The sequence below is a fragment of the Lithobates pipiens genome, unplaced genomic scaffold (assembly GCF_037356315.1).
Source record: "Lithobates pipiens isolate NorthernLeopardFrog02 unplaced genomic scaffold, aLitPip1_a1.2 Scaffold_23, whole genome shotgun sequence".
In the NCBI taxonomy this organism is placed as follows: Eukaryota; Metazoa; Chordata; class Amphibia; order Anura; family Ranidae; genus Lithobates; species Lithobates pipiens.
Genome location: NW_027507785.1, coordinates 258,117,775 through 258,136,236, shown reverse-complemented (window position 1 = coordinate 258,136,236; position 18,462 = coordinate 258,117,775). Strand labels below are relative to the sequence as shown.

The 18,462-nt window shown below is 43.4% G+C and overlaps 1 protein-coding gene across 1 annotated transcript in view; it reads left to right on the top strand.

Annotated features, from left to right (window-relative positions):
• Nucleotides 1-18,462, top strand: part of LOC143927035 (ranaspumin-like) — a 70,558-nt gene that overhangs the window by 37,896 nt on the left and 14,200 nt on the right. Inside the window, exon 11 of the mRNA XM_077451014.1 lies at nt 6,638-6,694. Within this exon, the coding sequence (XP_077307140.1) occupies nt 6,638-6,694 (57 nt within the window). The remainder of the gene's footprint in view (nt 1-6,637; nt 6,695-18,462) is intronic.

Below are 18,462 nucleotides of genomic sequence, written 5' to 3'. Positions count from 1 at the left end.
AACATAAAACATAAAATATAAAATAATCAACTGTTACAACTAGCATGGCACGTAAACATAAACATGCACAATAATGCGTAAGACAATGTGAAGTAATGTGGCATTAACAGTAGAGTTATAAAACAGAAAGGCTATGTCTACGTGCGCATTGCACGGTCCTGCTATTGGGGAGCGTATGAGCAGGCATGTGAGCGGGTTATTCGGCCCTGGCGCCCTATAGACCGGGCTTAGGGGGCAGGATCCGTCTGAAGGTGAAATGGGGGGGGAGGAGGGGGAATTGCCTTAATAAGGATGCGGAACATGACCAAGTGCCAGTGGTCGGGAGAGGGCCGGGGAGGGGAGGACAGAGGGGAAACGGGAACTGGGTAGGGGGGAGTTGAGGATCCGTCCACCGCTGTTCTCCATAAAAAGGATGTGACTCCTTAGTGTATGCGGGTCGTAGTGGTGGATACCCTAAAAAGAGGTTAAGACGTGAAACAGTGAGCAGTCCCAAAGTCGCATGATGATAATTGTCATATCATCATAAGGGCAGGAAAGGTGCGGCTCTACATCTTTGTCAGAGGTTGACTAGGGGGTTCAAGAATTACTCGGTGTATTTTGCAGTCTTTCCAATGTGTTTGTAGTTGTGAAGTATTTCCAGCAGGCCCATTTAACGTTATATTTGTCGGGGGTGTCTCTAGATATGTGTATTAATTCTTCCATTTCTGATATTCTGTGCATCCTGTGGAGCCAGTCTTTAATAGAGGGGATTGTCTGGGATTTCCAGTATATTGGTATACATTGTTTGGCTGCATTGATCATGTGGACTATGATGGTTTTACGATAGGAAGTTTGTGACAAAGTGGTATGGTGCAAGAGAAATTGAGCTGGGGTAAAAGGTAGTTCGTATGTTGTAATGTCTTTGATCAGTTTGTGTATAGATTGCCAGAAAGGTTGGAGTAAAGGGCAAGACCACCAGATGTGGAGCATCGTGCCTCTACTCTGAAGGCATCGCCAACAATTATCTGGCGTAGATGGGTTCCAACTGTGTAATCTATCCGGTGTTCGGTACCAATGTGACAGTATCTTGTATCCATTCTCCTGGGTGGATACATTTATGGAGCCTTTATGTATATTGAAAAAGATGTTCTGCCAGTCATCCTCTGTGAGTGTGAGGTCCAGGTCTCTTTCCCATGTCGTGCAAAATTTAGAAGTATTGGGGTTGTAGTCTTGGAACAGGAGCGTGTGCGTTTGGGAGACGAGATGGGATAAGGGCGTAGTCTCGGAGCATAGGGTCTCAAAGGGCGTCAAATGTCGGGAGCAGTCAGTTATTTTCTTTAACGAGTGTAAGTAGTGGGAAATCTGTTGAAACGTCCAGGGAGGGATAGGCTGTTTCTGCATGGTGTTAGCTATTTGGGTAGACGTTTGTGGGCGCCCCTTTTCGTAGAAATGTTTTAACAGGACTTGAGGGTGTGACCAGTGGTTTTGAAGAAAGGTATGGTGCATCCCTGGAGGAAAGTCGGGATTCATTCGCAGTGGTGTTAGTGGACCTGGGACAGTCGATAGGGAAGATTGCGTGCAAAGTTTACGAAAACATCGTAGTGTTGGAAGTAGGAGTGGGTGTGCTTTGATTTCTGTTTGAGAGGGGGAGGATGGAATCCAAGGCAGGGATCCAAGTGGTAATGTCGTGAACGAGGATTCTAGAAGTACCCAATCTTTGTTATTCGCATGGACATTCCAATCTATGATTCTAGTCAGGTGTACTGCTGAGTAGTAATTGGGGAGGTCCGGGAGCCCTATTCCACCTAGGTGTTTGGGCCGGGATAGGAGAGTAAAGTTGATCCTGGGTCTGCGGGAGCCCCATAAGAATTTGGAACATAAGCTTCTATAAGAGCGGAAAAGGGCTTGGGGGAGATGTATCGGTATCGTTTGGAGGAGGTAAAGGATTCTCGGCAATATATTCATTTTCAGAATAGCGGCTCTACCGAACCAGGAGAAAGTAGGTTTGTCCCAACGTTTGAGATCGGAAGCAATTGTCTGTAGCAGGGATAGGTAATTCTTTGGATACAGATCCTGTAGGTTAGTCGTCAGTTTGATACCCAGGTATGTGATATGATCGTCTCGCCATTGGAAGGGAAAGTTGTTTTTACAGAGGGTGACATCGGCCGGGGGTAGGGAAATGTTGAGGGCATAGGACTTGGTGAAGTTTATTTTTAGATTGGAAAGCAGGTTGAATTTGCGGAATTCACTCAAGAGGACCGGGATTGTCGTGTGCGGTTGCGTTAGGAACAGTAGAATGTCGTCCGCGAAGGCGGCAAGTTTGTATTCTTTAGTGGCAGTTCGGATCCCTTTTATGTCAGGGTTCTGACGGAGACTATTTAAAAAGGGTTCTAGGGTAAGTACAAAGAGAATAGGAGATAAGGGGCAGCCCTGCCTTGTCCCATTGCGTATGGGGAAGGCATTCGACAGGGTGTTGTTGACTCTGACCTGGGCAGTCGGATTTTGGTATAGAGCTTGGATGAAAGTTGTTAGTCTTGGACCGAGTCCAATGGTTTGTAGAACAGTGTGCATGTAATCCCAAGCTACCCTGTCGAATGCCTTCTCCGCGTCTAGGGATGGGAAAAAACCCTTTTGTTTGGTTCTTGATGTGAGGTGGTGTATATTAATAGCTTTGATGGTGTTGTCTCTGGCTTCGCGGCCAGGGACAAACCCAACTTGATCCTTTGTAATTAATGCTGGTAAAAGGGGGAGAAGTCTGTTGGCTAGTACTTTTGCAAAGAGTTTAATGTCCACATTTAAGAGGGATATGGGTCGATAATTAGCAGCTTGCGTGTGATCTTTATCTTCTTTAGGAATGACAACGATGTGGGCTGTGAGCATTTCAGTGTCAGGGGTACTGGAGGCATTCAGGGAATTGAAAGCTTTCCTAAACGGGTTCTGGAGGATATCGGAGAAGGATTTGTAATATGCTGATGTAAGTCCATCCGGACCTGGGCTTTTGCAGGGTTTTGTTTGTTTGAGCGCCGTATCCCACTCCTGTTGTGAGATAGGGCCGTCTATGTCTTGTAGAAGTTCTGATGTCTGAATTTTAGGACAGTATTTGTGGAGGAAAGCTTCCATGTCACGGAGCCTGGTCTGGTTAGGGCAAGGAGGATCATGTGTTTCATTTATGTTGTATAATTTGGTATAAAATCTCTCAAATTCCTCAGCAATCTCTGTATTTTTCGTATAGATGGCACCTAGGGGGGATCTTAGGGAAATCCATGTCTTGATACCCCCTGTAAACAAAGGAATCAGAAGAAAAAATGATTTTATGACCTCCAATTGGCGGTCCTCTAATTCATGGCTGGTACAGCCAGGGAACACATCTAACCAAAAAAATCTGTGCTCTGTTAGATGGTGGGGGGCAGGAAAGGCATTGGGCTTTATTAGACCCCTAATGTCTCCATAAAATGTACCTTTCATCTGCCCAATGCTATCACATGATGGGTTATTAACCCTTTTAGATAGCAATCAAGTAAAAATAATAACATAGTAGAGTATATAAATATATTTAAACTTTCAGAGGAGGGAAAGGCCCTTTTTGTATCTTAAAGTGGAGGGCCACCCAAAAAAAAAAAAACTTTAACCACTTCAGCCCGGACCATTTTGCTGGTCAAAGACCAGACCACTTTTTGCGATTTGGCACTGTGTCAGTTTAACTGACAATTGTGCGGTCGTGCGACGTGACTCCCAAACAAAATTGACGTCCTTTTTTTCCCACAAATAGAGCTTTCTTTTGGTGGTATTTGATCACCCCTGCGGTTTTTATTTTTTGCGCTATAAACAAAAATAGAGTGACAGTTTTGAACAAAAATGCATTATTCTTTACTTTTTACTATAACAAATATCCCACAAAAATATATATATATAAAAAAAAACGTTTTTTTTCCCTCAGTTTAGGCCGATACGTATTCTTCTACATATTTTTGGTAAAGAAAATCGCAATAAGCGATTATTGATTGGTTTGCGCAAAAGTTATAGCGTTTACAAAATAGGGGATAGTTTTATGACATTTTTATAATTTTTTTTTTTACTAGTAATGGCGGTGATCAGCAATTTTTATTGTGACTGCGACATTATGACGGACACAACAGACATGTTTGACACATTTTTGGGGCCATTGTCATTTATACAGCAATCACTGCTATATAAATGCAGTGATTCCTGTGTAAATGACACTGGCAGTGAAGGGGTTAACCAGTGGGTGGCAGTGTAGAGGTTAAGTGTTCCTAGGGGTGTGTTACTAACTGTTGGGGACTGGGCTTTCATTTAGTGAACACTGATCTCTGCTCCAATCACAGGGAGCAGAGATCAGCGTCACTTGTTGCTAGGCAGAATGGGGAAATGCTGTTTACAACGGCATTTCCTCATTCAGCCACCCCGTGAGACGATCGCGGGTATGCTCGCGGTGATCGAGTCCGTGGGACCTGCGACCAGACTCACGGGGTCCCGACCATCATGCGAGAGCGCCGCCAGCGTCACGCTTCTGATGGCAGGGTGGCATTAAAGATTGGACGTACCTGTACGCGAATATGACTGCCCGTGCCATTCTGCCGACGTACATCGGCGTGCACTGGTCGGGAACCGGTTAATATTCTTAAATATATAAATCTTTTTTTTACCTTACCAGAAATCCCTGTTACTAGGCAGTCTTCCTAATCTGCCTCTTCCTACTCCGCGGGGATCTTCGGTCTTCTCTCCTCCTCACATTGTCTTCTGGGTAATGGGGCGCGCTATGTTCTGGGAACTATGTGTTTCCTAACACAGTGCACCCATTCACAAAGCGTTGCACGATTTGCGCATGTGCAGTAGGAAACGGGCAGTGAAACCATAAGCCCTTGTACACACGGTCGGACATTCCGACAACAAAATCCATCTGATTTTGTCCGAAACTTGTGTTGCATACACACGGTCGGAAAATCCGATCGTACGTAACGTGACAATGTTATTTCGTTACGACAGGACTACGTTAAGGCTAGTAGCCAATAGCTTTGATCTAGGAATTTGATCTGAGCATGCGTGCCACTTTGTCCGATGGGAATTCTCTACACACAATCGGACAAAGTCTGATCGGATCATGTTGTCAGAAAGTTTTATAGCCCAGCTCTAAAACTTTGTCCGATGGGGCCCACACATTATTATCCGATTATCCGACAACATGGTCCAATCGGACATTTTCCATCGGATTGTCTGACCGTGTGTACAAGGGCTAAGGCTCCACTGTCTGTTTCCCTTAGTGAGGACGGCGGCGCTGGAACCTGAGAACCGAGGGACGGGTCGGCCTCGGGCGGCCGACATTGCGGGTGCCCTGGAAAGGTAAGTGTAAGAGGACGCTGGGACTGTGACATCATAATGGGCGGAGACATCACCCAGCGATGTCCCTATATAAGTCGCCGCACGCCGCGTCCCTGTCATTGCGGCCAGAGACAGCGACGAGGCAACATCTCAAGAAGAGAAGAAGAGAAGAACAGAGGAACAGAAGAACAGAAGAACAGAAGGCGGCGAAGACATCTGCGACAGCGGTGACAGAAGACCGGGCCACCGCTAGTAAAAGAGCTGGAAGAAGGAGCGGAGGCCCGGCAAGAAGAACCGAAGAGGGGGACAAGACCCCCAAAGTCGGAAGAAGATCCCTGAGCGGCGGCGAGGAAGAAAGCCGGGCTCCTCCACTAGTAAAAGAGCTAGCAGAAGATAGCGGAGGAGTCCGGCAAGAAGACCCCCTAAGACGGAAAAAGACCCCTGGAGCTGTGCAATAAACTATTTTTAACCCTTGTGTGTTTTATTTACATTTTTCACAGGTGAATGGGTAGGGGTACATTGTATCCCATACTCATTCTCATAGGGTGGGGGGACGTTATCCGGGGGCCCCCTTATTAAAGTAGCTCCCAGATTTCCGATAAGCCCCCCGCCTGCAGACCCAGACAACAGCCAGTGGCGCTCATTTGTCCCCACCCCCTTTCCTGACTGGCCTGGTTGCGTGCTCGGATAAGGGTCTGATATGGACCTAGGGGGGAACCCCCACGCCATTTTTTTGGCGTAGGGCTTCCCCTTTAAGTCCATACCAGGTGACGGGGCCAACGACGTGTCAATCTCGCTGCGAAGGCGGCGACAATGACTTCATTCACTAGTCCAGGCTACCTGGAGCCACGCTCAAAATGAACGGACTTTCCTCTGTGTGTGGGCAAGTCCGTTCATTTCAAAAGTACTGCAGATAGTCCGCCAGACCTAGTCCGCTGGAAAAGTCTCGTGTGTGGGTAGGTCCGGTGGACTTTACGGCAGTTTGTCCGCCAGACTAAGTCCACCGGATAGTCTGATCGTGTGTATGCGGCATTAGAAAGATTGTCTCTGCAATTCAGAAGAGCCTCCAATTGCTGTCACTTTTGGATCGGTCCCCAAATCCAACTGGCAGACACCAAGGGCTGGTGCACACAGAATCTGGTGCAGCTGTCTACATTAAACTGAAATTGTTGTTTTTTTTTTTTTTTTACTGCTTTCCTGCTCCAGCATACTTAGTTTTCTTGTGGAATGTGTCACATTTGAATATGAATATATATATATACACATATGTGTGTGTGTGTAATCTCATGTATTAAACCCCTTTTTACCCATTTTAAAACAGGGACAAGCTGAATGTGCCTTGGGTGAACAGATTGGACTGGAAGGTAGTGAAACACTGGTAAGAATATTTTCCAAAATGTACGTAAATGAATGTACATTCTTACAACTAATTCTTGAAACATCTCCAGCAGGTTCTGTTGCAATTAGGCTGTAGATAAAAAAATAAAGAATAAGTATGTAAGCAATGTTAATTTTTTCAGGCTTTATAATAACTGAAATAACAATTTTCAGCTGGAAGTGACTCTTTTAGTATAAAAAAGGCAAACAAATAGGCCACTGTCCCCATCTATAACTGGCCTTCGTAGCAAGGAGCATATAGAAGGACGATGCATGTCAAACAAAACCAAAGGAAATTCCCAGCTTAACTCCCCAACCAGTCTGAAAACAACCAAATTAACCTGCCTAATAGTTTGCGTTAAAAACAGGGGTTTCGTTTGCATACATATTCAAATACATGAGTAAGCTGCAGAGTAGGGATAAGCTTCCAGTTCAAGTCGAACCCATGTTCGACTCGAACATCACCTGTTTGGTTGTTCATCGAATTGCAAACGTTATGGACCGTTCGCACCAAATTATATTATATATATTATTTATATAATATATTTATATATATATATATATATAATATATAATATATATATATATATATATATATATATATATATATATATATATATATATATATATATTGTATTCAGTTTAGCTAGATCCGTTTCTGTTATTCTCTTGCTAATATACTGACAGTCAGGCAGGTGATTTTAGTACTTGCAGTATTTACAGTTAGTGTACTGTGCCCTTTGCACAGTGTGCAACTAAAGCTACCTGAAGACAATTGCTGTTATTCTCTTCCTAATATACTGACAGTCAGGCAGGTGATTTTAGTACTTGCAGTATTTACAGTTAGTGTACTGTGTCCTTTGCACAGTGTGCACCTAAAGCTACCTTCAAGACAATTCCTGGTGTTCTTCTGATCCTATTAATATCGCAGGCAGCTGCAGTATTTACAGTTAGTGTACTGTGCCCTCTGCACAGTGTGCACCTAAAGCTACCTGAAGACAATTGCTGGTGTACTCATACTAATAATACTACAGTCAGGCAGTTGATTCTGCTAGCTGCAGTATAATAAGTATATATATACATCCCAGCTTTGTGCAGCTACATCACACTGCAGGCCATTAGTATGTCTGGAAGGCCAACAAGGATAGGCAGACAGCCACAAGCCAATAAAAGAGGGCAAGCAGGCTCTGTGTCAACAGTGCTGGTCATGGACATGGTGCATCCTCATCAGCACGTGGCCGTGGGACATGCTTGTCATGTGCACCTGAGGAGTCCCCCGAACTGTTTGACCACAGTGTTGGGTACATGCTAGATGAGGGTACCCAGCTAGAGGAAGGCAGTAACGTGAGCCCAGAGAGAGGAGGTGCCTGAGAAGGACTGCAATCTGGCAGTCATGCTCCCCCAGCTGCAGCATACTGCCAGGTTTGCTCCAGTGATGAGAAGGGAGGGGATGTTGAGGTCACTGACTCCACGTGGGTGCCCGATAGAGAGGAGGAGGAGGCACATCTCTAATGTGGTAGGATGCCCTTCAGGGGCCAGCTTAAGGGCCGCATACCAACTGCATCACACCGTAGAGCTCCATATGTGCAGGGTGCTGCTGTCTCTGCGTGTTATTCCAAAAGTTCATTGGTGTGGGCCTTTTTTGAGATGAGTGCATCAGATCGCACCGCTGCTATTTGCAACATATGTCTCAAGCGTATCTCGCATGGCCAAAACATCAGCCACTTGGGCACCACATGCTTGACCAGACATATGTTGTCCTGCCATACAGTTTGTTGGCAAGCGTACCTAAAAGACCTACACCAATGAACAAAGCGGACCTCTCCTTTTGCCTCATTAGCTGGGATCTCTAACCCCACTATACCTTCAGTCCTGCACTGAAAGGAATGAAGATATAGAATTAGGTGTGTCACAACCAAGTACTTGCGGGCAATCTACTATCGGTACACCGACGTCAGATTGCACCAGGCAAATTTCCTTGCCCCAGCTGCTGCACCGAAAGAAGTTCGCTCCCAGCCATCCACATGCCCAGTGGTTGAATGCTAGCTTGGCTAAATTGCTAGCACTTCAACTGCTGCCTTTTCAGTTGGTAGACTCTGCAGTATCTGTGATGGGTTGCAGTGCTGTGACACCAGCACCAGTGTCTAAAGCCCAATTTTTCAGTCCCTGTTTAACAGGGGAGTGTAATTACAATTTTTGATGCAATACTTTGCAGCAGGGCTCATTCCTGTGCTCCAACTAGAGTATCTGTGAGGGGTTGCAGTGTTGTGGCACCAGTGCCTAAGTCCCAATTTTCCTGCCCCTGTTCAACAGGTGCATGTAATTACAAATCTTGATCTAATATTTCACAGCAGGGCCCATTCCTGCGCCCACCAAGAGTAACTGTGAGGGCTTACAGTGTTGTGGAAACACCACCACCACCACCAAAGGCCCAATTTTCCTGCCCCTGTTCAACAGGTGCATGTAATTACAATTTTTGATATAATAGTTCACAGCAGGGTGTTCAAGTGCCTACCAAGAGTAACTGGGCTTACAGTGTTGTGGCAACACAAACACCTAAGGCCCAAATTTCTGCATATATAGGACAGGCCCCTACTTTCAAACATCCAACTTACAAACGACTCCTACTTGCAAATGAAAGGAGACAGGAAGTGAGATGAAATATGCCCCTAGAAAGGGAAATTCTCTCCTGTAAGAGTTAATATGAGAAAAACTTGTCTCCTCTCCACTGATGCTTTATCACCAATTCTTGTTTCAGTAAAAACCCCAAATTTTCAAAAAACATTTGTCATTGGGACAGAAAGTGTGGTGAAATCTTCTGAAGAGGTGCACATACAGCAAAACAAATGTTACAGGGGTGATAACCTTTCCCTATGTTTTCCAAAAAGCTTAAAAATAGATTTTTTGGCTGGAGCTACACTTTAAAAATGTGTACCAGTTCAAAATTACAAACAGATTCTACTTAACAACAAACCTATAGTCTCTGTCTTGTTTGCACCACCTGTTTTCCTGCAGTCCAGAGTATATAGGGCCTGGGGGCCCCACGCCTTTCCTTATTTTAATGTGGGTGCGTGGGTTCCCCTTAATATCCATATAAGACCCAAAGGGGCTAGTAATGGGCTGGGTGGGTACCCATGCCATTTTTCTCAATGATTTTCATCCATATTGCCAGGACCAGACATTACATTAAAGCCGCAAGCAGTTTTAAATTACTTTTTTTCCTTTAGAAATGTCATTTTGTGCAGAGCAGTTCTAAACACATGCCACTTCACAGATACTATAGACACCCCCCCCCCCCCCCCCAGGTACGATATTTAAAGGAATATTTCACCTTTTTTTTACTTTAAGCATCATTAAAATCAATGCTCCTGAAAAAACGGGCGTTTTTAAAACATTTTTTGTGCATTGATACATGTCCCCTGGGGAAGGACGCGGGTCCCAAAACCTTAGGACAATAACTTGCATATTAGCCTTTAAAATTAGCACTTTTGATTTTTAACATTTGAGTCCAATAGACTTTAACAGGGCTCCAAAGTTTGCACAAACTTTTGGTCCGTTCACAGGTTCTGGTGCGAACCGAACCGGGGGGGGGGGGGGGGTGTTCGGCTCATCCCTACTGCAGAGCCACTTTACAGCACCCCACTATTATCTTCAGTCCTAACTTTATACAGTTTTGGGAGCCTCCACAGTGGAAGCACATACATATGCCTTTAAGGAGGGATGGGCTCCTCACTCACTGGAGTGATGAGATGTGGAGGGGTAGGAGCGACCATCTCAGGCTCTCAGCGGCTCTCTGAGACTGGTGTCAGTCCAGGCGCCTGGCGGATCCAGACTCCGGTGGTCAGGATGGAGTGGTGCCTGGACTGAAATTGATGTCAGCAGAGAGCAGACCCCAACCCGCTCTCTGCTGAAAACGGGTCACAAGAGTGCAAAATGAACTGCACTTCTGTGATCCATAGGAGAGGTACAGCCAAACGAGCTTTGGCTGGAATTCTTTAACTATCCTGCTGTCCCTGATCCCTACACACTTCTCTAATGCAGAGCAATCCTGGGGTGAATATCATTCTGAAACGGACACTTCCAGGAGTGTCCATCTCCTGTGACAGCCACTTCTCATCATTGCTGTATCCTGTACTGCAACCCTTGTCAAGTATACATTGATCATTAATACCTTTGTGTCTAAATTTTTTCAAACAATAAATTGTGTTTTTAAGAATACAAGGTCAAAATCTGTTATATATCTGACTTAATATACCAAAACATTGCACTGTTAATAATGGATTATTTTTTACAAGCAGATGCATCCCTAAAAATGCTTGAGGTATCTCTTGGGGTACATATGGAACTGGTTGATAAGCTGTGCTCTTAACTAAGGAAATTATGTCTTCTCAAACAGTCTAAAGAGCCAGGACAAGGTTTATGTCGGGATGCTCCTTTAACCTATAATTTCTAGCCCTAACTATCACCTTATTATTTTCAAATTACCTTACCTTATTGCTGGCATGACTCCATTAGGCACACCCAGATCTGCACAGGGAACAGTGAATATATAATAATTAACACCACAGATTAGGTCTACACACTGTTCATTTATTTTTGGCTTGTACAAGATCTTAAATACACAGGATGAGATGGGTGTTAATTATTTTCCACCAATAAGGGGTACATGTTCAAATGACATGTTTCCTTTATAAACCTACTTATTCAATTAAACAATTATAATGATACGTATATTTAGAATTCTTTACATATCTGTATCTAAGCAGAACTATTATGTCACTTAGAATATACAAAAAAAAACCCTATGTTTTCCTGCCAGTCAAGACACATTGAGGGTTATTTACGAAAGGCAAATCCACTTTGCACTGCAAGTGCACTTGGAAGTACAGTTGCTCTAAATCTAAGGGCTAGATCTGAAAGGAGTGGAAGCTCTGTTGATTTTATTATCCATGTGCAAGCTAAAATGCTGTTTTTTATTTTCCTTGCATGTCCCCCTCGGATCTACAGTGACTTTACTTCCAAGTGTACTTTCAGTGCAAAGTGGATTTGCCTTTCGTAAATAACCCCCATTGTCTGGTACATATGCAAGTTCCTCAAATCGAATTTCAGTTTCAACACAAGCTCACTTGTTAAGCAATAATATATTTAAAACTTACTGCTAAGCAAAATAATACATTTAAAGGAGTAATTCAGCCTTAGGTTTCAATAACATTGCACAAAGCAGTGTAGACATTAGGTGGGCCTTTTACGAGACCCTTTTCGTTTATTTTTCTTGCCATCCTAAGCCAACTATCTTGTGCCCACTCACTGATGAAAGAATGACTTTTGTATCATAATGACAAGATCCGGCCTCATAGTCACACTAAGGCTAGGAGTGGAGAAGATAAGCAAGACAGATGCCCAGACAGTACACCTAAAATCAGTTGCAGCTGGTGGTATATTTTTTTGGAGAGGTCGGTAAACAATCCACCCACTCCCCCCCGGTCGATCGGTAGCCCCGCACTTACCCCATCTAGGTCGCAGGCATCGCTTCCTCTGGGCGGCATCTTCACCCTGCATCTCCTTCAGCCTGCCACAGCCTAAAACTGATGATTAGAAGATTAGGAAAACTCTCACTCTGTTCTGCTATCAGTTCAGTTGTGTGCTTACAGTTCATCCACACTGGGTCTGTACAACACTATTCCACTAACAATAATTAAGAACCGGATGACTTTGAATTGCCTAACCGAATGCTCTTCCGTTATTTACAGCTCCGACATGCTCTCAATATCCAGTTTGGAGTCTCCATGCCCCATCTCGAGACGCTGCCACTGTTGGACGTGATCCGCGGACAGGACCCTAAGCCCTTGTACACACGGTCGGACATTCCGACAATAAAATCCGTCTGATTTTGTCCGAAACTTGTGTTGCATACACACGTCGGACAAAGTTGTCGGAAAATCCGATCGTTCGTAACGTGACGCTATTTCGTTACGACGGGACAACATTCAGCCTAGTAGCCAATAGCTTTGGTCTAGGAATTTGATCTGAGCATGCGTGGCACTTCTCTACAAACGATCAGATAAAGTCCGATCAGATCATGTTGTCGGAAAATTTTATAGCCCGGCTTTAAAACTTTGTCGGTCGGATATTCTGACGGAAACAGTCCGATGGAGCCCACACATCGTATTATAGGACAACATGGACTGATCGGACATTTTCCGTCGGAATGTCCGTATACAAGGGCTAAGAGACTGATGTTCCTTTTTTTATAATGGCCTCATACTGGCCGTGGCCGCCTCACATGTGCAGCGACTAAAGATCCAATGGGAGGCAGACTTGGGAGCAATGGAGGAAGGGCGATGGGAGGATGCACTGTCCATCTCCAAGGTAGTATCCCCTAAATTATCAGATAGGCTCACGCACTTATATATCCTCCATAGATCATACCTCACCCCAACTCGTCTGTCTAAGTTCAAACCCAACTACAGCTCTGCGTGTCCCAAATGCGGAGACCCTCGGGGTACATTCTATCACTTGCTATGGTCCTGTCAGAAGCTCTAAGATTACTGGTCCCAGGTGGTCAGATTTCTCCATGACCGAATGGGCTCTCCCTTATCCCTATGCCCCCGTCAGTGTCTATTAGGCATCCTCTCTCTCCCCGAAGAGGAGAAATATCTCAGTATATTTTTACAAGAAATGCTATTCTTGGCCAGGATGCAAATTGCCCGCACCTGGATTAGAACAACTCCTCCGACTATCCAGCTATGGAAGGGAGCAATTTATTCCACACTCCTCTATAAGAAAGTGCTATACACACACAGGGGGTGCCCAGCTAAGTTTAACAAAATATGGGACAGATAGATGGAAGATGCAGCCATATGCACAGACCCACCCCCTGAAATCTGATGTTGGTGCCCAGTACAAAGCAAAGGCCTGCTGCTAACCTCTAGCCCCATGGCTCATAAGTTAAGCTCAGGTATAATATATATCACCTTTCATCCCCTGCAACCCACACATACAGGCAGGACAGTGTTGGAATATCATTCCCTCGGATTGCCTAACTGCTTTAGGTACCCGTTTATCTGAAATACCCTGCTCGTTGTATACAGAAATGCACCCTATCCTATGGTAATTGATGTCAAATGTGATTTCTTTTGTTCAGTGCACGTTGCACTTGGTGTTTTGTTCAGTGCGATCTGCAAATTCAGACAGGAATCGGATTGCATGGGTGTGAACACCCATGCGATCTGATTGTGCTGCGGACAAAAAAAAGGGTCCTGTGTGAGTTTGGTCTGAATGTGATGCAAATTCAGCAATCCTATCTATATGGCTGAAATTGCATCTCACAGAGATTGCATGTGATTTGCACTACAGTGCGATATGAATCACATCCGATCCCAGACAGTGCTGCAGTGTGAACTGGCACTTAATGACAGAACTGTCTTTTTCACTCCCCCTGGTTCTCTACAGTAGAACAAAGGGAAATATCTTTACCTCCATTAGTCATTCTTTAAAACCAAAAAAAACAATAAAAACCTGTGATACTCCTATTCTTTCTGTGTAGTACTGGTCACTAATCCACTTAAATAATCCAAACCTCATCCACACAGTGCTATACAGTACATAAAATAACATATACAGAAAACATGATAACTGCTTGGTGCATACACAGTCCACACTATACACTCCATTTTTTTTCTCGATTTTTCCACCGTAAACTGTTCATAATATTCAGTGACATTCAGTACATATTCAATGATCATAAGATTTAAAGTGCTCCGTGTCCCCTCAATGTTCCCACACCAGTGTTAATTTTGTCGACTAAAACCTTTTCATCGACTAAATGAATACTATTTTAGTCGACTAAAATATGACTAAAACTAAAATACGACTAAAACTAAAATGGTATTCTAGTCAAAAGACTAAAATGGGACTAAAACTAAAATGCCATTTTGGTCAAAAAAGACTTATGCCTCATACACACGATCGGACTTTCCGACAACAAAATCGTGGATTTTTTTTGGAAGGAGGTTGGCTCCAACTTGTCTTGCATACACACGGTCACACAAATGTTGGCCAACAATTACGAATGTGGGAAGGTGGTGACGTTCAAGATGTACAACGAGCAGAGAAAAAGGAAGTTAAATAGCCAGTGTGGCTCCTTCTGCTTGATTCCTAGCATGAGTGAACTTTTGTGCCTCGGACTTGTGTACACACGATCGGAAATTCCGACAACAAAGTTTTGTTGGCGGAAAATCTGAGAACCTACTAGCCAACATTTGTTGGCAGAAAGTCAGACAACAAATGTTCGATGGAGCGTACACGTGGTCAGACTTTCAGCCAACAAGCTCACATCCAACATTTGTTGTCGGAAAATCAGATCATGTGTACGGGGCTTAAGACTAAAACTAAATTGAAATTTGACCTCAGAATTAACACTGGTCTGTAGTGCATGTTCATACCTCAATACCATATATAATAACATATTAGATGTTAGTATATTAGTATATCCACTTGACCACTGGGCACTTAAACACCCTTAATAACCAGACCAATTTTCAGCTTTCGGTGCTCTCACATTTTGAATGACAATTACTCAGTCATGCAACACTGGACCTATATGAAATTTTTGTCCTTTTTTTCACACAAATCGAGCTTTCTTTTGGTGGTAATTAATCACCGCTGGGTTTTTTATTTTTTGTGCTATAAAAGAAAAAATACAGAAAATTCTGTAAAAAAATGAATTTTTCTTTGTTTCTGTTATAAAATTTAGCAGATTAGTAATTTTTTCTTCATAAATTTTGGCCAAAATTTATACTACTACATATCTTTGGTAAAAATAAGTACAAATTGGTGGATATTATTTGGTCTTTGTGAAAGTTATAGAGTCCACAAGCTATGGTGCCAATATCTGAAAATTGATCACACCTGAAGTACTGACGGCCTATTTGAATTCTTGAGACCCTAACATGCCAGAAAAGTACAAATACCCCCCAAATGACCCCTTTTTGGAAAGAAGACATTCCAAGGTATTTAGTAAGAGGCATGATGAGTTTTTTGAAGTTGTCATTTTTTCCCACAATTCTTTGCAAAATCAAGATTTTTTTTACTTTTTTTTTTTTCACAAAATTGTCATATTATCAGTTTATTTCTCACACAGCATATGCATACCACAAATTACACCCCAAAAAAACATTCTGCTATTACTCCCGAGTACGGCGATACCACATGTGTGAGACTTTTACACAGTGTGGCCACATACAGAGGCCCAACATGCATGGAGCGCCATCAGGCGTTCTGGAGCACCCAGGACAATTCTGACATTTCTCTCCTACATGTAAAAATCATCATTTATTTGCTAGAAAATTACATAGAATCCCAAAACATTATATATGTTTTTTTAGCAAACACCCTGGAGAATACAATGGTGGTCGTTGCAAGTTTTTATCTCGCACGATATTTGCGCAGCAATTTTTCGAATGCTTTTTTTTGGAAAAAAAAACAGTTTTGTGCTTAAAAAAAAAAACACAGTAAAGTTAGCCCAATTTTTGCATAATGTGAAAGATGAAGTTACACCGAGTAAATCGATACCTAACATGTCACTCTTCAAAATTGCACAGGCTCGTGGAATGGCGCCAAACGTCGCTACTTAAAAATCCCCATAGGCGACGATTTAATTTTTTTTTTTACTGGTTATATGTTTTGAGTTACAGAGGAGGTCTAGGGCTAGAATTATTGCTCTCACTCTAACGTTCGCAGCGATACCTCACATGTGTGGTTTGATGTGGGTGGGACTTACGTATGCGTTCGCTTCTGCATGCGAGCACATGGGGACAGGAGCGCTTTAAAAAAAATATATAATAATTTTATTGTTCATTTTACTTTATTTATTTTAGTTTGACATTTTTTTCCCCAAAAATAAATTTTTTGATCACTTTTTATCCTATTACCAGGAATGTAAACATCCCTTGTAATAGGAATATGGCATGACAGGTCCTCTTTACAGTGAGATATGAGGTCAATAAGACCCCGCATCTCACCTCTAAGCTGGGAAGCCTGAAAAAAAAAAAAAAGATTCTGGATTTGGCGAGTCGGTAGAAGCACTGGAGGGCGGCGGGGGGGGGGGGTGTCTATGGCTGGGTATTGCAGGGTATCACTGACTATGGCTGGGTATCTCAGAGTATGGCTGGGTATCTCAGAGTATGGCGTTGCAGAGTATTGCGTTGCAGGGCATTGCAGGATATTGGAGGGTGTTGCAGAGCATTGCAGAGCATTGCAGAGTGTTGCACGGTATTGGCGGGTGTTGCAGAGCATTGCAGAGTGTTGCAGAGCATTGCAGAGTGTTGCAGGGTATTGGCGGGTGTTGCAGAGCGTTGCAGGGTATTGCAAAGTGTTGCAGGGTATTGCAGAGTGTTGCAGAGTGTTGCAGGGTATTGCAGAGTATTGCAGGGTATTGCAGGGTATTGCAGAGTATTGCAGAGTGTTGCAGAGTGTTGCAGGGTATTGCAGAGTAATGCAGAGTAATGCAGAGTAATGGCAGGGTATTGCAGAGTATTGGCAGGGAATTGAGGGGTTAATTTTCGGTGAGCAGCGATATGGGCACTGCAGATGCAGCCCACATCGCTGCTGACACCGATCTCTTCCCCCTCCGCTGTTCCGATCGGTACAGAGAGGGGGAGGGAGGAGCCGGTGTCATAACATGACGCCGGTTTGTTTACAAGTGATCACTCCGTCATTTGACGGAGCGATCACGTGGTAAACGGCCGCTATGAGCGGCCATTTACCGTGATCCGTGATGCGCCGGGTCCTGTGGACCCTGCGGTCACCGATCCATCGAGTGCGTGCCCCAGGGGGCGCGCGAGAGCGGAATTCTGGGAGGACGTCATATGACGGCCTCCCAGAGTTAAGAAACTGCCCTGTAGCCGTCATTCGGCTATAGGGCGGTTGTTAAGTGGATATAATGAGTTTGTAAATTGTAGAGAAATGCCTAGATAATGCATTAAAATGTAACTACACCAATTCGATTTTAGATGACTAAAATGAGTTTTAGTTGACTAAATACGACACTAAAACAATCGCAGAAGACTAAATTGGGACTAATATTAAAATGCCATTTTAGTCAAAAGACTAAAACTAAATCGAAATTTGCTGCCAAAATGAACACACTCACCTGAAATGTTTGACCCCCAAATACTTTAACCTCCCTGGCGGTATGATTAGTTCTGGTTTTAGGTGCTGAAAGCGGTACAATTATTTTGCATGGAAATTTGGCGTTTTATATTGTAGTCCTGTAATTCTTAGGAATAACTCTCTTAAATCTGTTCAAACCAGAGTCTAGCAGACATCCCGGGTATGATAAAGTTTATGATATAATAAATAATAATAAAAAATTATTCAATAATGTAATCAAATCCAAAAACACTGAAATTTGGTCATTTGCAGAATTGTCGCTGTCATTAGATTTAGTGTTTGATGATGAATTTCCCCACAAATCGCTATCGCTCAATTCTGCAAGTGATTATAATTCATTATCGCAGTTTTCTAGTTGGTCTAAAATCACTTTTGACATAAAGGGACACTTTTTGGTTGCTATGGACAATCTCCAAATTCCAGGCAGAAAAAAACAGTATTTATAATATAAAAGTGCATGCAGGGCACTGGACAGACCACTAGGGACAAACGGGGTGTGTAATTTTTTTATACAGTAGTGTAATCTGTAAGATTACAGTACTGTGTGTGTTTTGTGTGTTGTTACTTTTTTGAATTTGACACTGATCTCCGGTCCCG